This window comes from Stylophora pistillata, chromosome 5 (assembly GCF_964205215.1).
Source record: "Stylophora pistillata chromosome 5, jaStyPist1.2, whole genome shotgun sequence".
NCBI classification, from domain to species: Eukaryota; Metazoa; Cnidaria; class Anthozoa; order Scleractinia; family Pocilloporidae; genus Stylophora; species Stylophora pistillata.
The window spans coordinates 35,000,883-35,026,714 of NC_142523.1; the positions used below are offsets into that span (position 1 = coordinate 35,000,883).

The window sequence follows — 25,832 nt, forward strand, 5'->3', positions numbered from 1 at the left end:
ATTTTGTTTTTTAGCCGTTTGACAAAAAGTTTAAAAAAATAAGTAAATATAAATGTGCGACGTTTTCCTTCTTACAAATTCCACAAATTAGATTTGTACCTATCCAAAGCAATATTTCGGTATCTTCTGACAGATTCTAAACAGCCGCAATTAAGAAAAGATTAACTAAAATGTTTCACCACTTTATTGAAAGAAGTTCGCTCTGAAGCAGAAAGTAATTCTAGGTGTGACTAAATTATTCATGACAAAAAATATAGAAAACGCATCTCATGTCCGAGAATTAATAAAAACCAATATGCCTGGGGACTTTAAAAAAATTAAAGCAACACTTTGTCCCCCGAAAACATTATTATTCCATTTAGAAATGGATCTTCCCCATTCAGAATTGATCAAGAACTCGAACGAACGACGCAGAATGTAATTTTCTCAAAGAGCAGGTAACCGTACGTTTCCTGTAACTATGTTTTCATGTAACATCAAAGAAATGTTGTGCATGTTTAAATGTTCTCAAAGAAGTTCATAACGAAACTGAAAAATTTAATTCAATAGGAATTATGCAGAGAAACATCTCGCCGAAAACTTAACGCGAATGCTTTCATCTTTGCATTTTGACAGACACGTAAGAACTTGCTAAGTCGAAAACGGCAGGTAGATTTGAAACAAAAAAATCTCCCTACAAGTTTCGTAGAATTCATTTTGTTTTGAATTTTATTTTGGTCGGGTTTCGAAGTCAGATTCTGGATGAACTTCATTTTAATGTGTTTTAAATATTGCGCAATTTAAGATATTCAGTTATTTTTCATTGAGCTATGTGGAGAGAAACTAATTTGAAAAGAGGAGATCTCACTTGCTAAAGTAGAATTTTCACATCAGCTACTTCGTTTTTATTTTTAATTTTTTTTTTTCGGTGAGTCGCCCAAGAACTATCGTTTTGGGCAAATGCTTTGAGGAACTTAACGCATTAGAATAGTTTTACAAAGAACGCTAAGTTTTTTAAAATGATTTTTCAATATAGCCTGACCCAACACAATTTTCACTGGGGCAAAAGATACTTTCCATTGACCATATCCATGTAAAGGCACTAGCTGACCTATCTTCCGTCAAACGTTGTTCCACATTGCCTCCAATTTTCTGCTTTGGTGACAATAAGATGAGCTTTTCTTACAATTTTTAATAGCATTTCAATTAGATTTAGGCAGAGGTTTCAACTGAAAAAACGGCGTTCGGCGCGCCATGGGAAAGATTAACCTAGGAAATACACAATCTACTGGTAGTTTATCGTAAATGTAAGACTCAGATAAAGGGCCAGGGCTTGGAGGGTAAAACCAACGTTTCATGCCGTGTATCACCAATACATTATATATTATATATATATAGTATTCGAAAAAGTCCTATTTGAGAAGTACACTGGACGTTCGGTTTACTGAAAGCAATCACTTTCTAAAAAGTTCTCTTCAAATTAATTAAATCGAGACGAAGAACTCGAAAGCTCAAAAGAAGAATAGCTCTTTTTAAAAATCTTAAAGAGAAGAACTTGCTAAAAAGAGAATTGGCTTTGTTTTCTAAAAGGAGTACAAGTAGAACGAAGTTTGGAGTTCTTCGGAAGAACATAAAACTTCACCACCACAGCAAATGGTTTCTCGAGGAGTTAAAAGAAATTTCAAAATCTATATTCTTTTCACTCGGTGTTTAAGAAAACTAAAAGACTCGATCGGACGGTAGGCAGCTGGAACATTTATGGTCTTCTACAGCAAAGAGAAGAGATATTTCACATCTTACATGGTTTAACCTGCAGCTAAGTTTGAATGACAATCTTTATTTCAACATGTTCTTAGAACTATCGAAGAATAACAAGGATTTTCTTTAGCGAGTACATTAGTAAGGGCTGTGAATAAACACCGTTTTTCAAAGACAGAACACGTTTTATTTTAAAAATTTCAAGAACGCAGATCTGCGGGACAGCCACGCATTACAAAGCTGAATTTACATGGCATGTTTCATTACGAAATAAGTTTGTAAGCTCGATCAAAAGCGACACAACTGTTAACTTCCCCGCTCTTGACTAAGAACAACAGCTTGCCGCTAAATAACATTCCTGATGGTCAATAGGTGCTTTCATTTGATTGAAAAGTACTGTTCCTTTATATCCTCCAACAAATGAGTTTTGTTGTTATTTCTAGGAAGTGTCAAGTGTGTTTTTTCAAGGTGGAGTGTTTTCTCAGTGCAAAATCTCCGCTCGAGTTACCCGTGTTTTACGCGCACAAAAATTGAACTTAAAAGGTCTTTTAAGAAAAGTGTGAACACTATCATTGAACAAACAATTGATGAAATTAAAAAACTCTCTTGTTTACTACCAAACAATCGGCCAAATTATGCACCTTTCTCGGTGCGAAAGAAAATTCTTAAACACCGTGAAAACCGTTCGAAACCTAACTGCTGAGTTCAATGTCAAAAAGCTGAAAAACAATACAAACTGTTGGCACCGGTTCATAAGAAAAACAAAAAGAGAGTTCTAAATATAGTATGGATTTCTAAACCATTTTCAAATTGCCTTCTTTCTTTCGGGATCTGAGGACAATAAGGCGTCTTTTTGATACACGAGGTTCGGACGGATGCTATTATGTTGTCCCATGTGTCGCGCGCGTACTGAATGTACTGACAAATCCTCGATAATTATTTCGGGGAGATGTATTTTTCAATCTGTTCGAAGTGTTAAAAAGGTTATTTCCTCCGGTGGAATTCACGGTGAAGCGAAATAGGTGTATAAGAATATAGTATTTCTCTTTAAACCTCAAATTTCTTAAATGGAAGAAGTGAAAAATGTTCCTTCCATTTGATCCAGAATAAAGATGGTCTGTGCGAAGGTATTAAATGGTTTCATATAAAACGCCTTCTTTTTATAGACAAAAAGCAGTCTTAGAAATGGGCGGGAAGTCGCATCTTTTTTTGCCAACTGTTTTTTCAAAGAGGTAACAACTCTATTTCTTTAGATTTGGGCCCATTTGGACTTGAAATCGCTTGCACTTTAAATTATGAAATGATAACTTCATTGCTTTCAGCTCAGGTTTCTTTTTTTCCAACACCCTTGTCTTTCTCAACAACAATTCCTTGTCTAAAGAGGAAAAACTTATCGATCACTGCAAGATCGATACCTTGCTCGTAATTATTGAATAAAAATACTTGAATCCTATGAAACTAGTTTCGAAGCACATGGTGGGAAACAATTGTGGAATACCAAGAACTTTTACAGAGTTGAGAATTTTTTACTGTAATCGAAAATGTACCTATTTCTTCGATTCCCTTCGTCAAAAAAAGCAGGCATATTTTTATAGTATTTTTAGTCAACTTGGCAAATTTTGGTGTTATACAGAAGGTTATATTTCAACCCGAGAACAAGTCCTATAACCTTTTGTTTGGGAGAGACAAACATTTGTACGTTTCTCCTCGCACCTTTGCTTTGTAATCAAAAGTCGCAGAGAACATTGAACGAAACTAGGGAATGCTTTTGAAACTTTCCAAAGCGCTCCTTTATGAAAAATCGTTCCGGCATTTCTTTCACATACGTGATGTAAAGAAAAAAGTACAAGTGATTTATTTTTTTCGTTTCACAAACTTTCATATCCGTAAATTTAAAGAAATTCAATTATATTCTACGTTTTGCGCAATGTGACAATAATTTAACCATGTTGAAACTATTCACTCAACTTCAAATTTCTGAAAGTTTGTAGATTGCCCACAAGAACCCATGTGGTTTTTTAGAATTGAATTATTTATAAGATCCTTAAATTAAATCAAGAGTTTCGGGTGCTTTAACACGTTTTTTTCCTTCGTAAAAACTTAGAGAAATTCGTCTTTAAGTTTAGCAAAGATCAACATGCAATTCTATCCGCGAGAATCATGTTTTATCTCGCGCACTTCGAATCCGTTTTTCGTCTGATCTCGTTCGTAATTTTCAACAGTATCTCCGCACGCGACCTAGTACATATTAATAAATAAATAATAGCTCAAATTAAAACGCTTTTTCTTGCCCTAACCGCAGAAGCAATATTCCATAAGATTATGAATCGAAATTTTGTACACATTGTGTTTTTTACAATTGCACTTAAAATTTTGCCCTTCCCTCGTACAGTGTACTTAGGAGGTAAGTCTTCGGTTCAACCAGAATTAAAGAGTGCAGTTGCTTCGATTTTAACATATGTATCATTTTGTAAAAGCTATGTTACAGGGGGTGAAAAAACTTGCAGCAAACGAATTTGTCTTAATTTAAGGGCTCAGAGTGATTCAGTGTAAGCTGGACAGATCCTCTTAACAAACGTTTGTGATTGAAAATACTCGAGTGTGTTTTGCACAAACCATTAGTAAGTGTTCTAAATCAATGCTGTGTCTAAAAGTAATTCAGATCAGTTTCTTTAGAAGAATGGTTCCTAAACGTTCGTAAAAAATGTGGTCTTTCACCATGTTTTTATCTCTATGACCTAACATGTTGTTTTTTTTTTTAAGCAGTGGATGACTTAACCTAACTGCATCAAGTTTTCTCACAGATTCCGAAAAGGGAAGCGATTAAAAGAATAACGAACCAGGGACTTTTAAATTTTCAGAACCCACATTTCAGTGCAAAATGTGACCTCGTGTGCGTGCCAGTCCATGTGTTACTTTAAAAATGTGTTCAGCGATGTCCTTTCAAGGAGAGCTGCGCTAACGGCCGCCAAAGTATCTAAAGATAAGATCAGAACAAAAATAAACGATAGACTGATACAAGGAGTTCAAAAACACGAGTCAGTAGGCAACCCTTCAACCGAGTAAAGCTGTGACAATGACGAAATCAAATTAATTTTAAGTCTTTTTAATCCCAATGATACGGTACTTGAAACGAATTTTTTTTGGCAAGAGTGTATAGTTATGTTTCGTGACGAGATTATCGGAATCACTAGCAGAAATTTGATGCTAGCAAATGTACCTTCGCCTCATTCAGTTTCCTTACACAAAGATCTGCCGCTCAATTAGTATGCGAGGTTGCCGTGTTGCCAAATGTGTTTAAATAAACATTGAAGTATCTTACTTCTACGCGTTTTAAACTCTGTGTCTTAAGAACAAATCTACGGGCCTAAAATAAGAGGAATATTGCAGATGGAAAGGAGAAATGAACTTGTTTTAACTTGGAACCACATTGCTGATAGTTACACTGAATGTTTCTTTACTTTTCTCGCAGGAATTATGAATTATTAAGCGAAGCAAGCTGAAGACAGTTTCCACGCTTTACAAGTACATAACAAGTGAGCGCAAAAGAAATCCAGAATTTTGTACAAAACGAAATAAAGAAAACTATTTCCATGCTTGACTGATTGTAAGTTTAAGTTGAATTAACTTATTGGGAGCTATTAAAAGATACAAGGATATCAAACCAGCCTGACTTCTAAGTCATGCACTTTTTTTATTAGATTACATGGTTTAACCCATTCAATTCTACAAAACGCGAAAAAAAAACATTCTATTCCAATTCTTGGAGAAGGATACTTTTCAAGTAGTTTTCATGCTGTAAGGGTTGAAATCCTTCCAAGTGCATTTAATCATCCTAATTGGCATTGCTGAATCAACTCCCACCTTTGAAATTAAGGGGCTCCTATACTAAATAAAATGGCTACTTGAAACAATTTTCAACAGCCAAAATTCACTTCATCTGCTATCTCGATGCACGTGCCACGAACAATACTCACACACGCGGCCTCTGAAAAACGGCTTCCACATACTGGCAATTAAGCTGGATTGATAAGATAAGCTAATTAAGTCACTGAAATTAAGAAACGAACCAAGCATTGCTACTAGCTATATTAATTTTCTCAAAAATCAGCGCCTTGTATTCAGGCTATGATTCTGATCAAAACAGAAGCAGTGTGTTTAATCAAAGTTCTTCTTACTGTCTGTGGGATGTGAAGAATCCACATTGATCGCTGGGGGGAAGTTTCAAGGTTGTACTTTATTAAACAAGTTCACAATTCGCGGGAAAATCCGCGTGGCCAGGTTGAATGTTTACATGAGCCTTTGTCAAACGCAATCTAATTACTCTATTACCCTACACGTCCAGAAATTAATCTATGTAAATATTTACCCTCCAAAGTGTTCTCATTCTGTGGCCCCATTGAAAACATGTAGTTCGACTCGACGGAAAACAATTCGCCTGATTCTTTCTTTATACTTAAAAGGTGTTGTTGGTGATCTTTTGTTAGACGACCGAGCACAGCTCTTTAAAACTTCGCGTACGACTCAATTCCAACGATTTCGTGCCTAGCTAAGAATTTCGAGAAAAGGTCGCTATTTAAATGTTATCTCGTAATTTGGGCGCCCTTCGCGGTGATTTGCCGTAAATAATCACTCGTAATAAGATTAATTTTGCTTGTTATAGCACACGTACATCAGCTGCTTTTAAACTGCTTTTGTTTGCTTTTTCTAAATTTAAAATGTCTTTTCTGTGATTCAAAAATTGCCCATATTCACGCACGTTATCAAACATTGTCAGAACTTTTTACGTCAGAACCAATCGCAGAATTTTCCAGCTTACGAAATGATATCAGTATTTTGGTGGCTGAATAAGAAGTATTTGCTTATTCGCGCCCAACAGAGCCTCATTAAAACTGCATTGCTCCCGCAATTAAAAAAATATCGTGTTCTGTTTCCTTTGATAAAGTATCGACTGAAATGAGGTGGACACGCGACCAGAAAAAATGCGCTTTGTCTCAATGTGCGAAACTGACTGAAATGTTTAATTAGCTATTGGGAATTCAATGGGGTTCCTGAAATTCACCTGCCAATCATCCTTAAAGAGCATCTTGTTGAGAACCCATGCCACGCGACAACCCACGCGCGACCTCTTCACCCCGCCAGGTGTTTGCGGCCGCACTCAATAATTGTACTAAACTTGTTTTTTCTTAGTTCTGCTAAATACCTACTTTCATAAGAGATTTTAATTGGATGAAAATGAACTTACCGTGTGCCAAATTCGATTTTGATTTCAAAGGCGCGTGCAGATTGGTGTGCGTTTATCTAATCGAGTCGCCGTTTTATTGAATCTTTTCCTAAAGAGTGTTAAGCTTTCATCTCAATTAGCTCGGTTCACTTGGACTAGACTCGAACAATAAAAGACGCTTGATTTCTTATTTTCTGCAGAACTTCTTTGTTTGTAGTTGAAATGATTTTGTGAAAGATTTCCATGCGATTTTCCATTTCTTAAAAGTTTCATCGCCTTGCTTCTATGTTCCACGTGGGCCAGGCTCCCTAGGACAAACAAAAATTGCTCGACAATACTGCAATTTAACTCTAAATTCCTGGCTTTGTTCGATGGCGATTTGTTTGAATGCAATTTCAATTAGACAAAGGCTTCGCAACAGAGTGGAAATCATACTTAGAAAAACCTCGGTCCCTGGAACTCGATCAAAAACGTGTGACTCGATTGTTTAGTTCTTTTTGAAGTGATTCCGGATAAATTGAGATGAAAAACGCTTTTCAAAGAGTAAACCCCCACTGCATCGGAATAAAAGCAAAATTCAATGGTATTTAACGTGATCGCAGCCTACAGGGAAATTGTTTGCTGGTAAACTAAGCTTTTTTAATTTTAAACGCGTGCAAAGTGGTATAAAGCACAGTGGGTGATTTTTGGTCGCATTTACTTCGGCGCCATGTTTAGCATTGGACCAGAAGTAATCTGCACGCGTGCCAAAACAATTTAAGGGTTTTCTGCTAATTTTGCGTTCCCTTTGTGCACAGAGTTTAAGCGGTTCCGGGTACAAAAAAGAAAACGTTCAGAAACGCTTGGCTATGTTTGAAGTGCGATGCAACACCATTGAAATCCTCGAGTAAGCGTGGTATTTATTATCATTTCATTGTCAAGTTAGACAATTTCATTTACATAACAAAACAGTCGAAGTCCCGGCACACGCGGCCATGCTTTTGTGTTTTGATGCACGCGGATTTATGTGACAATCTCTGTCAAAGTCATAATGATCAGGATAACCTATTTACTTCAACAAGTTTATAAGAGTTCGTTCGCACAAATGGAACAAAAAAATCTTTACCTCATTTCGCTAATGCAATTAAACTTTGAAAATGATTAAAAACTTATTAAATAGCTTTCGAATGGCTTCCTGCGTAGTAGAGTCTTTGCGATTGGCGCGCTGCACTGCTTTCGAACACCTTATAAACTTCAGAGATTTTGCATCGATAGTGAACAAAATTTGGCAAAACTTGCCAAGGAGACCTAAATAACTGACACCTGGACTATCCATATATTACAATACAGTATTATGGAGTAACTGGTGATTATCCTGTACCAATAGAAAAGCGACATACACTTCTATTTCTGTTGTACAACACATAATACTCAATTAGTATTTTATTTTTCGGCCTTTCAAACGACGATAAAATATTTATGTCGGCCTGTGTTCGATATCGCAATTATACAACTATTTTCAGACAAGCCGGCGACGCAGAAACACTCAACTCGCATTGGCTACAACATTCTTTTTCACGGAGTTCTAAGGTGCTATGTTCGCCTGCGATAACAAACTGTGAAGTTTAATATGCTTAGATCGAAGTATAGATATACCCTGACACTACTTACACATTTTTACAATCTATGTATCTCTTTTTTCCTCTGTTGCTAAGCAGTGTTATTTAAACTTGGTTCCTTCGGTATGTTAATGTCTTTGGCGCAGCCCAAAGTAAACATCTGCTTTCAGAAGACAAGAATACATTTTTTGATTTATTCAGGTCCAAATTAGCCAGCTCAGGATCCCTTGTTTTTCTTTCTTTTTTTTTTTTTTTTAAATACATTTTCTTCTCTCATGCATTGTGTATCATTTTTCTTTATAAATCCTTCCCTGAATAACTGTCCGAGCAGTTGTATCCCGAAACAATCGAGCGAATGGAAATTGTAACTACGTAAACACAAATCTTCATAAGAATATACATCCCCAAGAAAAGGTGTTGTACATTAAAAAAGATTAGACATTCTCTCTGTAAAATTCGATAAAATATTCATACAGCTGGCGCAGAAGAGAAAGTTTTTATGCTTCAGTGAAGTTCCCCCGAGGGTGAAAGCTTTTTATAGTTTATTTTGTGAATAGAAAATATGCGTTTGCGAGCTTCAGGGGCACGAATGTTTTAAACATACCGGAAGTGGGGAAAAATATTTTAACAGACATACTGTAACAACTTAGTTTTGGACGCAGAGAAATTCCGCAGTTTACAGAGTACAAGTCTTGGAAGTGAAAATTAGAGTTCGCAATTAGGTGATAATGACCTAGTGGGGCGGGGGCATTTTCTTCAATTGTTCATACTTGTTATTAAGGGTGCCCTCTTGCTTCGTCCTGATTGGCTAAGCCGAGACCTCCCTTGAGAGAACAGCTCAGCTCTGTCCAATAGCAATGCGGCAGAAAGATCGCGGTTGGACGGCTCTCCTTGTGTTTTTGTTTGTATTTGCCTCTTTTCAGCTGACATAATGCGCATAAAAGAAAAAAGAGCACACGAACCCTTAAAATACGGCACGCGCCACACAAATTAGCCATAGTTGATACAGTGACAGTAGTCAAAGACCTCGTGCACTTTTAAGATTCGCGTGCGGCTTTAATACGCAGAAAGCCTTCTAGAACGTTTGATCGGAGTGGTCAGAAAACTGACGAGGAAATTCTCCTAAACATTCCGTTTCGAATCCTTGGCAGTCCTGACAGCGCGATTAACAAGATTCTAATATAACTGTATTGAAGGTCATCTTGAAAATGCCTCGATCATTTCTTGTTAAACTGAAAAAGAGTAGTCCAAGCGGTTTTTGCTGGGATGAAGGTGAGTTCTATTTTTGCAGAGACAATTTCACGCGCACCAATTGGTAATTTGAAAGCTGCGAACGTTTTTCGGTTCTGAAGAGATTTTCTGGCAAACCAAACATCGAAACGTTTAGGTTTCTCTGATTCAAAATTGCCACACCTCATTAAATATTCATCATCGAGCAAATAGAGACAGCAAATTCTAAAACTGCTCTTTCGCTCCGATTACTCAGCAGGTTGTGATGTACCGACAGCTCCGCCTAACATGTGGGAACCAATCCGCGTTGAAATCGAGCCAGCACAGATTTTTCAACCGATCAAGTTGGACCTCGCTACTCTCGACCCAGAGATTTTAACTGAAAAAGGGCAGCTGAAACCCAAGGCAAGATTTTTCAGTCCATTTACTTTCACTTCCTTCCATTTAAATGCTGAGCATCGCAGTATTGGAGTTGGCAAGCCGCTGTACTCCAAGGATGAGCCCTGTTCTTACGACTCAAGGAACACCAGCCCCCAAAACCTAGACGGTGCCCTTGTACCATCGCCGACTCGAAGCGACGATGGCTACCCGAGCGCGGGAATCTTTATTCCCGGAAGTGGTTTTCTTGGGCTAGAGAACACCAAACCTTCTCTTCCCGCGGCTGGCTCTGCCTCCAGTGCTGTTGGCCGGAAACGTCGTAATGGCACTCCGAAGACCTTTACCTGCGAAGTTTGCGGCAAAGTTTTCAACGCACATTATAATCTGACCCGGCACATGCCAGTGCATACCGGCGCCCGTCCATTTAAGTGTAAAATCTGCGGCAAGGGATTCAGACAAGCGAGCACTTTATGCCGCCATAAGATCATCCATACAAAGGAGAAACCTCACAAGTGCAACATCTGTGGGAAGGCGTTTAACAGATCCTCGACGTTGAACACTCACATCCGAATCCACGCTGGTTACAAACCATTTGTGTGCGATATTTGCGGCAAGGGTTTTCATCAGAAGGGCAATTATAAAAATCACAGACTCACTCACACTGGTGAGAAACCCTTCAAGTGTCACATCTGCGGCAAGGCTTTCCACCAAGTGTACAATCTGACATTTCACATGCACACGCATAATGACAAGAAACCATTTACATGCAAGGAATGCGGCAAGGGATTCTGCCGGAATTTTGACCTTAAAAAACATATCCGCAAATTACACGAGAACAAAGAGCAACGTGACAGAGTTGGACAATAAACCACGCGCTCTCTGTTGTGCTGTTGAAATGGCGAAGAAAAGAAGCTGGCACTTCGTAACGCGTGTAATTCATTGGCTTGCGTTATGTGTTAAGTCTCAAAGAGTTTTACTAAAAGACTGGTGCATAGTGACTTTTAACAATAATAGACTGTAATTCAAGATAGTTGAAGGCCACGTGAATGTTAACCGATGTTACGCATAACGGAGCACACGTGGAAGAACAATAGAAAGTTGTAAACTATAAGTTAAGAATATGTACATTGGAGAAGCAATACCTGTGAATATATAAATATGTTAAAATATTGGTTTACATACGAATATTCAAGGCAACATCGCTATAAAAAACGTTAACGTAACCGTGTGTAAATATTATTATACAATCGAGGTTTGACTAAGCAATAAAATTGTACAGATTTATCTTACCCAAACCTTTTTGTTTTCTCTATGGGGTTGTTTGTAAAGGGAAGAAGCCAATTTCTGTGCTTAAACATATGTAATATTCATTTAAAACGCTCACTTCGCAGTTTGAAAAATATTTAAATTGAAAGAACTCAATACAGCAAGGTTGTTTTACAAATTGCTTTTGTCGGAAAAGTCTAAGACAAACATCATTTAAAAACCTGCTAGCCTTCGCTGTTGTTTGTTTGAAATGGAGAATTAAGTTGAATCGCTTCAAAGTGCAACTAACACAATATTTTCACCTGTTCACTTTGGTCTAACCTTTCGTACATTCTAGTTGAATTACATTTAAGTTATTGATTTATGAAAGAAAATAATTTTAGAGATTGGCGTGGAAAGCTTTTGCGCAGTTGATCAAAATTTATGGCCGTCGATTAAACCACGAAACAACCGAGACAATTCCTGAGTTCTACCTTACTTCTCAAATTAAAATATTTTGTGAGAATGTAAAGGAAAACCAGAATATTCCATTACAGTGTTTTAAAGATTAAAACTTTTCACTTCAGTCTACGCTTTGCGTATGTTAGAGGCCCGATTCAAGATTTGAGTCGCCTAATGTCGTGCATCTTCAAATTAATACCTAAATCTTTCATGTTTTTAAATTTGCTATCACTGTAATCTTCTTCTAGAATTATCCAATTTTCTCTTTCGCTTTAGTTCTTCGCCTTCGGTGTGTGTTTGCCGCTTTAGTTCTTCGCCTTTGGTGTGTGTTTCCCGCGGTAAATTGTGATCTTATGACTTACTTCTGTTCCAGGGCCAACGCGCCAAAGGGATACGTAGAAGTTGGAAAAGCACAGGGACGGTGACGGGTTAATTTGAAAAATGCCGTTGGAAAATGGTATTCAACCTTAATTGTGAAATATTTCCTGCAGCTCTTCGTTCATTTGTCTCATCAACTTCCCTTCCTTTGAAAATATGACGTTTTGAGCGTTAGCCCTTCGTCGGAGCCGCTCCAAACGTCAGCTTTTGTAATCGTTACGGTGGCCAATTTACCATTTCAACTTTGTTGATATATCCAAATTATTTCGTTATTCCCACCGACGCAGCCCCAAACAGTTTCTTTCGAAACCATCAGCCTTTATTCATTTGAAAATATGACAGTGTTTTCATGATAGTTCTTCTTAAGCCTACACCGGTTATCAGTACCTGTATCGCAGAAGTTCCGTCTTTATGACAACAGTTGCCATTATTTCTCTTTTTCATGTTACAAATAATTTTGTAGTTTATCTCAATTTTAACTCTTGCCCTTTGTCAGTGCAACTTGTCCCTCGTGGGGAAAAAAACGGATCTAGTTCCAGTATCTAACTCGGTGACGAGAAACGAACTAGTATTTTTCCACATTGAGAGTAATGCTTAAGTTTGTAAAGAACAACACCTTTGAAACCAAACTTGGATAACCATTCGATATGCACTACACTCCTCGACTACCATATTCCCGCTATATAAGTTGGCAATTAGGTTAGCTGGCATTTTCCCTATATCGCATCGCCCGAGTTGAAACTCGCTGCACTCGCTCGCAAATTTCTTGATCTTAAAACGAGTGTCGAGTTTTACATGGTATTGCATTGGTTCTAATTAAACGCGAGGCCACACCACTACGTGATTGGTGAATTATTGGCCAATCAGAAACAAAGCTGGAACCACTCGTCACTTGGTTAACGGCGTTTTCCCACGCAAACCGTCATTTTCAGGTGCCTATTTCGAGCTCTCATGTTCCTCAAGACACTCACTCGAAAAGCGGGAAAAGAAACTACTCGCGTATGGACAAAGGCAAGCCAAGTTGTAAAATAAGCTTTAATGTCAAGTCCAGCTGACTGATGCCACAAACAAGAGTACAGCTATTGATTTTTTTTTCGTGAAAATACCACTTTCCAGGCATTATTCAAACTTGTTACAAATGCAAAGAATTACGTAGTTCACTCATTATCATAGTACACATCCAGTCAATTCTCCTCATTAAACACATGCACTTTGGTTTTAATCCTGAGTTGTATTCACACGTTTTTGGTCAAGTACAGTAAAATGATTTTCGATTTCCATTTAAGCAGCTTGCTGCTTCTGGAGTCGTTTCTTCTTCAAGCTCTCGGGTTCCTCAGGGGGTGGGGGACGGGGGAGACGGAAGAACACTTTCACTGAATCGTAGATGAACCACTGCAGAGCCGTCAGGGTACCAATCATGATGATACGTGGGCCCAGACCCTTCCACAGACCTGTGGCAACGGAAAAAAAAGACAACAAAATTTACATCAACATTCCTTCGGATGACGCAAGAAAGGGTCGAATTTATTGATTTTGCTACACTCCACGCCGTGATTGGTCGAGAAAACTCACGCCACCTTCCTCTTAACCAATCACAAACCGAACCAAAACTTGGCAATGCGCGTTTTCCCGCGCTTAGGCTAATGACGACGGTACTCACATTTACTCTGAGTTCTCATTGGCTGCTTGAGATATATTTTACTTCGCTCTGATTTGTTTTTGCGATTAGTTAGATTTTGGCTTTACGAAACCTAATTAGAAAATAAAAATTCTTACCTTTCATCCCCAGCTCACGCGCAGCTTGGATGGGCGTACTTCCGACATCATTGTTCAACTTGGACACCACGGTATCAGCAGGGTGAGATACAATAGCGCAGAAAACACCAGCTGACGAAATAACAAGCCAGCAACATCATTAGAACAAAACAAAAAGCTAAGAACACACAATTTCAAGTACCAAACAGTAACATTTAGTGTAAAGACGGTTAAATAAACTTGAATGTCACGCCTAGCGGGCATTTCTTAAGTCCCACAAGAGCATGCTCACAAGAAACTATGCTAATGTTAGTTCTAAGAGACCATGAAAAGTTTTGAAGTGTTTGTCTCTCACTCTAGAGTGGTTTGCAGAGATCAGGGGTTTAATTCTTTTGGCCATAATCTCGGATGGACTCTAAATTTGGAGCAACACAAAATAAAAGCCAACTGTGTCTTCACCCATAGTAGAAGTAGTATCTTGGCCATTGCATTGCTTCTATACTTTGACCTCTTGGATTGGCTAACATGTAATTTCTCCTCAAAATACCAAAAGTGAAAGAGCTACGGTATTTACGAATTCACCCCACCCTTTATACAACAACACCCTCTGATCCACGAGAGCAACTAACATCCACTTTCTCCTCAATGTCAATGCTGAATCACTAATTAAGGTCTTTGAGAATACAGGAAATGATCACCAACGCTCCCTTGATTGTTCGCCAAATTCTCCTAGTCAGAATCTTAGAGAATGTACAGAGAACAGTATGGAAAATATGCATACTGATGTCAGGATGTAAAGTGTTGAACGTTGACAGGTATGGCTGTGATCAATTTAAATTTTCTACATTCTGCTGACTAGTTAGTAAAACACTCACCAATGTACCCAGCAGCAAAGGTAACAACCAGTTGTTCAGGTTTGGAGCATTCACTCCTAATGAGAAAAAAAAAAGAATCCTCATATTCGGTGGGAAGAATCTGATGCAGTACCTCCTCAAACAGATGTTGTAGTTCAATTTTTATCCTTGGTTCAAATTTTATTTTCCTTTGTTTCAAACTCATTACCATACATTAACATGACCGAGAACAAAGGAAAATAAAATTTGAACCAAGGATAAAATTGAACTACAACACAGACACCAGTGCATTCATTTAAAATTTCCAGATAATCTAGGTCCAACTGTGCCAGTTAACTGTCGGGAAGCTTAATTCATACCGTGCAAAGCAGACCATCTAGGGGGAAAAGGGAGACACTCTTGTCTCTTTATGGTACACCGGGACTGGTCAGCTCTCATGTTGTGGAGCACTCCACTGCTGCACAGGAAGTCAAAAGGCTTAAGTCCCAGACCACACCAACAATGAGGGTCTTAAATTATCCGAGAGTTTCTGTCCCTTTGCTACGACATCGCAAATGGACAAACACTGCGAAGGATCGTGCACATATATGAAACATTCTAGTCTTCAAGGATAAGGAAAACAGATTGAATCTTCTCTGTACTGGTTAGCAGGGGACCTTAAAGAACCTACACACTCATCACAAAGAGTAGGGAGCACGGCTCCCAATGTTATGGTCTGGCTTTGTTGTTGTTTGTACATGCCCCAATTCAACCCTTTCACTTCCAAGATCTTGATATTAATTCTCATTACTGTCTGCCATACAATTCTTATAATATTAGTTTGGTGAATGTAGACACAATGAAACCTTTGCTTCTTTTACTGATAGATATAATGACCATTTAGATTGGTGGTACTGCCTCCATAAACATATCAGTAAAATTGAAGAGCTCCCAAAAATATCTGTCGGCCAACTGTTGGCCGACATAATAAAAACAAATTCAGAAACGGGTAAATAGACTGTCATCTTGGTAAGTTTGAACTTTGACAATTACCTCAATTACGTTTTCTGTCGACAGTCAGCCGACAGAAATTTTGGAGAGCTGTTCTTCAATTTTACCAACATATCTTTTTTTCTTTTTTTTTTTCTCGTAAGGAAACCTGCCTCATATGAAAGCCCCATTGCCATCAATTAAAATATCTTTTTAAACAAGCCTTGTTTATGAATGGCACATAAAATTTTTGTAGTGTATTGTATTGCATCATACAATGTTTATCCATGAGAGCCGGTTATAAAATAATCATTTTTCAGCTAGGCTTACCTTGGCTTGGGTACAACATTTTTGTACAAAAATTCAACAGTTCGCTCAAAGCAAGCAAACTTCATCATGGTGTATGGGATCTGTCTCATCCACAGAGGAGGGAGGCCCTTGTAAAAGCTGATGACAAATGAAAAGGCCTCGTAAGAACACGGAAGTGAACAGCCTTCACTATCCAAGTGTAGTTCGTAGAGTACAAATAACATGCAAGATGAGTACAAATATCACATAACATTTGTACTCCAGAAATATCCGCTAAATTCCCTTGCACTGAAAAAACAATTTAGCATGTTGGAAAATAACAGTCTTTTTAGAAGTTTTGTTGTGTAGTATCACTGGGTATTTTTGCTCAATGATTGCATTTTGGTGCCCTATGCGCTTGTCAAAATGTAGCACAACTCGTAAAAATATTCAGCAATAATACCCAACAAAATGTCTGATAAGATATATTTCACAATTTTTCTTTGAAATCGAGGTGAATAGTGACTAAATATTCCCAAAAGCCACTATTCACCGAGATTGAAAAGAATAATTGTTTTAGTATATACACACGAAGTGATCTCGACAAAATTTAAAGGAAGCCATTTAAAGGCAATTTCTGCTTCTGAAACTTTCGTGAAACGCGAGTTTACGCCCACTATTTTGTTTTTCACATTATCCACTTGCTCAGAGGTGTACATTGTTGATTAGCCCAAGATAGCGAACCAATCAGATTGCTTGAAATGCCAAGATCACTGAGTATGTATATACTCATTATTATTATACCTAGGTCAGGAATTGTGGCACATTCTGTAGGCTAAAATAGATTTTAGCCAAATCAGTTTAGATCATACATTAATTATATTTTGTAATGACTACCCTGCATGTAATAATTAGTTTGAGTTCTGCACTTGAGACGGTAGTTTTCTGGACTGGATCATGGACCGTAGAGATGCAAAGTGAACTGTATGCAAACTTAGATAATCATTAAGCTGTCACCAACAGGAAATGGCAGGTGATCACTCAATACAAGTTGACTGCTTAATCCAAGTTCCGTGAAATAGGGGTATTTTAAAAACAACAATCAGAAATGCCAGTTTATGTCTTTATTGACCACCTAAGTGTACGAAAATTCAAGACGAACTACTAAAACCAATCACTTATTATTTAATACTGTGGCATTTAAAACAAGTTTAAATGTACCTCTGGATGCAGTTGTTCAGAGTTGGGTTAAGGTAACAAAGGGTTAGTGTCAAATCAGACTTAAGATCTGAGAGCTTTTAAAGGAAATTCAGTACAACCATTGCTGTCTACAATTAATTCTGATGACTGGATGCCCTTCCATGAATAGAGAAAAAAATCCAAGAAAGGCTTTTAAACAAAGGGATAAAGAATCCCTGACTTAAATTTTACCTGGGTTAGCCCCAATCAGCCTTTGAACAACTGGGTCCTGACCCTCAATTAAAAATTGTTCTCTTCATCAGGGCTCAACACTAACTTTTCAACTTACCAGCTAAGTGGCTAGTGACAACTTAGATGTTAAAACAATTTCAGTTTATTTACTAGCCAAACTGGTCAGTGGAAATCAAAAAACCACAAGCCAAAACTGAATTTCTCTATGGCTAGTTGGCTACCATTTAGTGTTAAGCCTCATTTTTTACCCAAATTAAAAGCTTGTATGCGACAAAGTTACCCTGTCTGAAACAGTCCTAAGCAACATGCCATTACATTTATCTACCGACCCTCTGATGCCCTCCTCAGCCATCAGCTTGGGTGCTCCCTCTCGCAGGTTGTTGGCCCAGCCAGGCTGTGTTTGAATGCGCACTTTGACAGCCTCCATTGGAGCCAAAGCGATGTCAGCGAAGAACTCTGCACTAGCCGATGCAGCAAGGTACAGAGAGGTTCGGTAGAGGTACGAATTTTCCTATGGTAGAAGGAATAAATTAAAATTCTTTCCAAGCTATTTCAGTCTGTAAAACTCATTTTTGGAGGTTTTTAAATATATGGCAGCACCCCTAATTGTTTTTCTCCCCGTCACAAGAAGTAAAAATTTTGATTCCTAAATTTACTGTGAACATCACTAATATTGCAACACAAGATTTAGAAGAGCACTGTTGTTAAGATGTTGTAACATGCAGCATGCAGCATGCACCATCAAGTCTATTCTAGCAATTCTCAGATCTGGCATAAAAAACATTTTTCAGTTCATGCAGTTACCTCCCAAGCCTCCACTAGGATAGAAAAATTTTCTTAAATTAATTAACTTAATTTCTATTTCTATGTAACCTGCATTTTTCAAATTTTACATTGCAAGAGATGACTGTCAACAGTCAAACCAAAGCTTTAGAATGTTAACATTGTTCTTATCTTGATGTATCGCCAAATTCTGGTAACTAACTTACAAGGAAACAAGTTGCAGCTAGAGGAGAGAATTTACAATCTGATATTGAGAGTTAAAGAGGACAGAAATTGATAAAAAAAAAATGCAAATCTGCACTGATTTAACCATAGATGAAGCTTAAAAAGTTATAAATAAAGTAGCAATAAAAACAGGTTTCCCAACTTGTACCCTGACTATTTAAAAAAAAAAGGAAGAGGAAGGGGAAGGTTGCTTGTTTGATATAGCAGGGCTTGACAACAACTTTTCAACTTACTAGCCAAGTGGCCAGTGACAACTTACAGGGCTCAACACTAACTTTTTAACTTACTAGCCAAGTAGCTGGTGACATCTTAGATGCTACTACAATGTCAGTTCATTTACTAACCCAACTGGCTCTAGTGGAAACCAAAAACCACTAGCCAAAACGGAATTTCTACTAGTCTGTGGCTAGTGGGCTACCATTAGTGTCAAGCCCTGAACTTAGATATTAAGACAATTTCAGTTTGTTTACTAGCTAAATTGGCTTGTGGAAATCGAAAACCACTTGAAAAAACTTAATTCCTACTACTTTGTGACTAGTTGGTTACCGTTAGTGTCGAGCCCTATAAAGTGGTCTCAGGGATGAGTGTCTATTTGGGGTAGGAGGGTTCTTGGAGGAAATGCAGCAGCAGCTTACATGGAAATTGAATTTCTGCACATACCTCTCCAATCATGTTACTGTAAAGAATCTTAAACACTTCATAAAAGCCAAACTTGCACAGTCCCTGCATAGAATATCCAATGAGTGTGGGAGCCCAGCCCTTAGCAAGTCCTCGAGCACCATCTTCCTTTATTGTTAGTTTGAAGCCATTTACAATGTTTTTGTACTTAGCTGGGTCAACCTGAACAAATATGCAGAATAAATTTTTGAATAATAAGCTGAATTAAGCCCACATTTTGATTACTTTGTATTAGTGATCTGTTTGAGGAAAGATGCATAGATATAGCCATTAACAACTTTTGCTTCTTTATCATGTAAAACAAACAGATTCCATGCTGTGTCTTGTATGCCACTTTCTTGTTCTTGTCATCCATCATCTATAACTGGGCAGACACAGGGCAACATTTTCTTTTTATTTTAATTTTCAGAGAACAAAGTATCAGAAAGCTTCATGCACAGTAATGTCTGCATCTTAAACAGAATTGCGGAAAATGTTAATTTCTCACAATTTTCATTGAGCTTTATCTTGGCCATCAGTGAATTATTTATCGTTAAAATAAAGCAGAACACATGCCATTTTCTTTAATTTCATATCTCACACTGCTAAGTCTATAAAGTGACCTTGTTTATGTCTTAACCAATACCTGAAAAGCAGAGGTTTCAATAACTTTTTCCATAACCGGCCGCCTATCATGCAGGGTGGCAGCTATGAAATTAAGCTGCCGGCTGAAATTTCAAGTGAGGAGGTTCAAAGATGGTGAACAATTATATGTGTGTAACCTTGGAATTACCCCATGTGCTTTACTGTGCAATCCCCAGCCAAAATCAGGCCGGCGATCACCGCTTTTTCATTCTGTGAATTTCACTGGAAGCTGCTGCTTAGCGACAACCTTGATCATGTAATAGGTGGTTGTGCCTGGAAAGGGGCTGTTACCTGGATTCTGCATTTGACCAAATCGAGAGGCACAACAGCTGTGTGTGTGATACCACAACTGAGAATTCCACCAAATCCACAATAAGCATAGTATGTTGCACTTCCAAACTCACAACTGTAGGACTCTAAATTGACCAAGTGGAGAATATACAAATTATTCTATGCAAGATAACTAGTAGTCAGCCTTGATAAGCAGATCTGAAAAAGTCATGATGTTAAACAATAACCTGCCCTAAACACTAGAAGAAGAAAGAAATTTTTGATCAGCAGACATAAGTACTGTTGAGTATGAACATTTTGTTAATTTTTTTGGGACTATTTTTGTTTTGCATCAAGAATGTCAGCCGCAGAAACTTCTGGCATATTTTTACACCTAATTCAAACAAACAATATGAATGGAGCAAAATACTACTTGTGAATAATCACAATGTGGTAGTAATAGCACTGATGATCACTGAAAATAAGCTGCAAATTGGAATTTAGCGAGGGAAATATTGAAGTTAACAGATTGGCTTAAAAAGAACACAAAGTTGTACAAAGTCCCAAAATTTGCAGTTAAATAGGCTACATGCAAACTAAAAACTAGAGGCAAAGTCCATGGGTAATATCACATAACTGGAAAATGAACTTAAATAGATGACTATGTCAAACTTGCACCAACATAATTCTTCCTCTTTCTTGCGTAATTTTGTATCGTGCAAACGTAATTAAATTTCACCATACACACACACACAAACATATGCTCGTTATTTTTGTTAGGACATTTTGAGGGTCATTTTCAACTGGACTTATTCCCAAGAATGGCCAGAATATTGTCACAATATTGAGAATAAAGGGTTAAATATTAAAATACTACATAAATGAACTTCATTTATGTTAAAGTGCTGTGATCGCCCAAGCTTAATATCTAACGAGTGAAAAACTCATGAAACACAAAGGTATTTACCGGTTCGCTCAGTGAAAAGAACATCAAACAAGTAAGAAATGCTATAAAATCTAAAGTGCAGGTAGTGTAAGAGAAATCGAGACACAAACACGAGATCGTTAATCAAAAAAGCCGGCTTCTAACATACCGGTATTGGGTGCCGCCATGATCCGGCTTCGCCTGGGCGCAGGAGTTGATTCTGATGAGCATTGTGCCACACTGAACGGGTTCGACAATGGACTGTTCTTTGCTGTTTCAGAAAATCTGGAGAACATTTTGTCCTTTTCTAGTAAGAACGACACAAGTCAGTTAATATTCTGCTTCACCTATCGCGAGGTTCTTGAACCTCGTTCGAACTCCACGTTAAAGAGGAAGCCGTGATGAACTATGGGAGATACGTAACACACGCTAATTATTGAGTGCACGCATAAATCAATTTGGTGGAAGCCGCAAAGGCTTATGTTTGTAGGCTCAGACAATGCCATGTGGAGCTCAGTAAGCAAGTGACATTTGACAGTAACTAAACTAATTACCTAATGGCCCTCGAAGTAAATACAAGTAAATATCAAAAACTGACCCACAGTCTAGCAAACATAATTTATATAAAAAGGATATAAAAACTACTAGATATTAATAAAAGACTGAGTAAAAAATTGATTTTTAAAAATTGATTTATAGAGTGACCATTTAAAATGTTTTGCGCTAGGACTACGTTTAAGATCTACATTTAGCTTGTTCCATTCTTGGATTGCTCTTACGGTGAATGTCCGGCCACCTTCCGTACATCTCCTGTGGCGAGGACAACTTAAATCTAGATTACAGAATCTGTTTTTTTTTTTTTATGGATGTCAGAGTTTTTGATTAGTAAGTCATTTATATATTCTGGAGTATTACTATTAAGTCTTTTGTAGGTTAAGGTACAACGATTTACATCTGACTCGGCATAGAAAGGAATCCAGTTTAAAGTATTGAATAAATGACCAGAAGCTCGATCGACCGCCTACCCAACAGGGACCAACAAGCGATATGAAGAAAGAGTATGAAGAATTTTTTTCCATTCTTGCTTACGATTAAGAGATTAAGATTTGATTAAGATCTGATTAAGAGAACTTGTAAAGCTATGGATGACCCCAAGACCTTGCGTACTCTTTACTGCTCATTGGTCCATTCAAATTTGGAATATTGTTCAGTGGTGTAGCCCCCCCCCCCCAAAAAAAGAGAAATATTGATAAGTTGGAAGGAGTACAGAGAAGAGCAACTAAACTTATCTTGAAAAGTGATGATCCCTATGACATTCACTTGAGGGGGCATTTTGGTCTAAAACTAGGACGATTTTGACCAAAACTTTTAAAATTCATAAAAAAAATTCAATATTAAGCCTAAATGGCTCACATTTTCACCAAATAGGCACCTGATTGTACTTTCTTCAATATTGATCTTAAATTGCTGACCATGCATTTCTGAAGTTAATTATTAACCCTATAAAATAAAATATCATTGTTGGACTTGATACACTGCCCCCCTTTTGTTTCCAATGAAAATGCAGTCAAATAAACTTATGTTTGGCATATCAACTCTATGTAAAAGGGGCTACAACTTAATGAGGCAAAATTTGGTTACAGTGGATATTGTTGTCATGGCAACCAAATGACAATTTAATTTACATTTTTGCCTGTAAATATGCTTCTATTTTATATGGTCTAATTTTGTTCCATTAAGTTGTAGTAGTCTACATGTTAGACACTTGAACCAAGTTTTACAAACATACCTTACATCTAAGTGACAAAAAAGTAGGGGGCAGTACTGACGGTAAGAAAAATGGCCATTTTTTGGAAAATAGCCCTAAACATTTGTAAAAGAGAAAAAACAATGAAAATTACTTCCATTCACTCAACTACCTGATTTCCTTTGATATTCTACCATAATATTCACCAGGGAATACCAGTGTGTTCACCAGGGAATGTTTTTTTTGTCTGTTCATTTCTTTTTTCTCTTTCTTGGTGTTCCACGGTTCAGTCCAAGATCATTGAAGCCTCCTGCCTCATATGTCACACCTTCCTGGTTGGACCTCAGCTCTTCATCCCTTTGTCTTGCCTGCCTCCTCATGATTCTGTAGTCCTTGTACTGTTTTTCTAATCTTGCCTCAGCCTGTTTCACTCTGTTAGAATCTCTCCTCTTAAATTCTTTCCTTGTATGGTCCCCCACATTCAGTCCAGCCTTCAACATGACCTGGTTCTTCATGGAGGCACCACTGCTGAAGTGTAAACTAGCAGATCATGTTGCCATTAGGACTCTTTTCCTTCCATGCCATTTACTCTTAGGGCACTTATTCCAGACCAAGTCATTTATAGATTCATTTGAATTCTGTGTGTAACCAGGCAAACATCTTGCAAGGAGGGCAGGGTCACTTAGTCTGCCATAAATTGGTTCAAGACATTTTTTAAAAACTGGATCAAGATGATGTTTGTCTGGACATGGTAAACCTTTCTCCCCCTTCACCTAACTCCCCCCCCCCCTCCATTTTCTTACTAAAGCCCATATAGTTTTAACAAAATTAGTTTTGTTTGAATCAGTCATGTCTCTGCCTATAATTTCTGCCTCAACTTTGTCAAACAGTCTATCAGCTTCCAGTTCTTTCTTTGCAAACAACCAGACAAACTCGATCTGCTATAGGGTGACTGTTCATTGAAGTTGTCTCTGACAGAAGTTCCTCCAACAAAGCTTTAAATAACTCTACAGAACCATTACCTGCTTTGGCAAATGAATATAATATCCCAGACAAATGACGATCCTCAAGATCCCACTCCCCAAATCCACTCTTTTCGGGGAGGAACGAAAAAAAACAGACTCGAGAGAGCAGAGGAAATCAAGCTAGCCTAAGGTTTGCACATCCGTTCAAAATCTGAAAGAGTTTTCCCTTGTTAAAAACTGAAATGCCACAAGACAGAATCTTTTTCTCACAAAGTTGGAGCAGCTTTTTGTTTTTCTCCATTCATTCCTAGTCTCCACATCAAAACGGCAAGATTCTGAGGAAGACATCTGTATAGTTTCTCCAAAATACTATCCAGTAATTCAATGAATTAAGGCATTACTTTTCTCTTCTTTCAGAATCTTCTTCTGTTCTTCATCTTTTTCTGTGATCTTGGCAATATTAAAGAGTATAGCAACGCGATTCACAACATTAGTCATATATTTAACTACCCCAAAAAATTAAGTAGTTGGTTAACTGTTTCCAGTGTGGCAACTTTTCTGTCGATGATCATTTTCACTTTGGTTGGACAGAAGGACGTTAGATCTGTTGAATATTCCGAGACTGGAAGAAACACTTAGACACTTTTAGTGTTTACTGATACTTTCCTAACTCTATTTGATGTCCATGAATAACTGAACATGACAATGAAATTTTGCAATGTCCGTGAATACAACTTGCGAAAATGGAATCGAAAATTGGAAGTCAGAGCTCTCACTCCGAAGAAACCAAACATCCACATTTTTATCGCAGATCGTTATATTGTCATTTCCCTGTCAATCAAAATCGTAATAACCTCGCTCCCCTTCCATTCCTCCTTTAAAACAAAGATGCCATAGATTTCTGGTTTTTCTAAAAAACCCGTTTAATAAAACATCTATGAGAATGCTAATCACGTAACCTCTTTGATTTATTTTATTTTTATTTTTACAATTTAATGGCCACATGGTAAACAGAAGAAAGAAAAAGAAAATTCCATAGGGATAGTCCATAAAAGAGTCAAAGATCCCATGCTCAGACAGACCACCCAGATTAATCAAAACAGAATTTTAAAGTGACACGCATGGATAAAATTCGTCTCGCAAGTCCTGGTATCTTAGCCCTCAGAACTTATTTAAATAGGAAATTTAAATTTGGTCACTGTGGCGTGACATTGAATTGTAAATCTGACTAATATAGGTTAGACCTCGAAAAGCCGCAGTTTATCATTTGTCTGGTACGCATCAGTGTATTGTACACATAGTTAAGATTAATCTTAACTATGTGGAACTGAAAGAACCTTTCCCATTTCCAGCACAAGAACTTGTTCACAAAAATATGCTGCAAGAGTTTGCTCAATATGCAACAACTAGGATTATTTTAGACTGTACAGAACTGTTTATTTTTTCTCCTGTGAATAATAATGTTAATTATTGTCAATAGGCTCTTCGAAATGTTATGTTTGAAGAATAGAATTTTGAAGCTCCTTCCCATAAAGACATAGTTTAACTCGTGCTTTTTATTGTCATGCCAATCACTTCCCTTATTTACACAATGTACAATGGTACCTTATCTTGATTTTACAAGCCCAACATCATCTTTTTTTCCCTGAGTACTAACAACATTAATATTAATATTTCTTAATGTAAGGAAAGATTACACCTAAATCAATTTGAGCATTAAATTTGAGCTGGTGAAGGTGAAGCAGCATTGACAGTTGATACAGGTGCTTTAACTTCTTGGTGAAATAATTCCTGTTCAACTTCAAATGACTCTCCTTCAGTTGTCACAGTTGCTACCGGAACCCTTTTAGCAGGCACTTTCCATAGTTTTTTCGGTACTGACCAGTTAAATCGAGATGGTTCTGCCCATATATATAATAATTAAACTCATCATTTTATAAATTTATAATTTTACATTTTAATTGTACATTACAATTTTATAATTTTACATTCAGTTCACAGATATCGTATAAGACCACAGTACACAAAGAAATATAAATATCACCTTTTTAATAAGGAGAAAAAAA

At 37.5% G+C, this 25,832-nt stretch overlaps 2 protein-coding genes, 1 long non-coding RNA gene and 1 pseudogene across 6 annotated transcripts; 2 read left to right on the top strand and 2 right to left on the bottom strand.

Moving 5' to 3' along the window:
• The first annotated feature begins 33 nt into the window (after positions 1 to 33).
• LOC148731640 (uncharacterized) lies at positions 34 to 5,338 on the top strand. Of its 2 annotated transcripts, none has more exons than XR_016000934.1 (2): positions 34 to 437; positions 4,504 to 5,338. It is a non-coding gene; the product is annotated as an uncharacterized LOC148731640 (long non-coding RNA). The 2 variants fall into 2 exon arrangements; XR_016000935.1 differs by lacking the exon at positions 34 to 437 and adding an exon at positions 446 to 4,141.
• Positions 5,339 to 9,539: 4,201 nt separating this feature from the next.
• LOC111332510 (uncharacterized) lies at positions 9,540 to 11,462 on the top strand. 2 transcript variants are annotated; one of them, XM_022937865.2, is made up of 2 exons: positions 9,540 to 9,831; positions 10,049 to 11,462. In XM_022937865.2, the coding sequence occupies exons 1-2, from the start codon at positions 9,768 to 9,770 to the stop codon at positions 11,032 to 11,034; spliced, it is 1,050 nt and encodes a 349-aa protein (XP_022793600.1). In that variant the 5' UTR covers positions 9,540 to 9,767; the 3' UTR covers positions 11,035 to 11,462. The 2 variants fall into 2 exon arrangements, with proteins under 2 accessions (XP_022793600.1, XP_022793599.1); XM_022937864.2 differs by having other exon boundaries at positions 9,541 to 9,831; positions 10,046 to 11,462.
• A 1,807-nt stretch (positions 11,463 to 13,269) lies between these two features.
• On the bottom strand, positions 13,270 to 21,359 carry LOC111332485 (solute carrier family 25 member 3). The gene is made up of 8 exons (XM_022937831.2): positions 21,224 to 21,359; positions 20,151 to 20,275; positions 19,218 to 19,397; positions 17,879 to 18,060; positions 16,161 to 16,277; positions 14,883 to 14,938; positions 14,029 to 14,139; positions 13,270 to 13,703 (listed from the first exon to the last, which is right to left on the bottom strand). Exons 1-8 carry the CDS (start codon positions 21,348 to 21,350, stop codon positions 13,534 to 13,536), a joined length of 1,068 nt encoding a protein of 355 aa, XP_022793566.2. The 5' UTR covers positions 21,351 to 21,359; the 3' UTR covers positions 13,270 to 13,533.
• Positions 21,360 to 21,658: 299 nt separating this feature from the next.
• On the bottom strand, positions 21,659 to 24,636 carry LOC148731641 (uncharacterized; annotated as a pseudogene). The gene has a single exon (XR_016001016.1). The product of XR_016001016.1 is annotated as an uncharacterized LOC148731641 (transcript).
• Between the last annotated feature and the right edge of the window lie 1,196 nt (positions 24,637 to 25,832).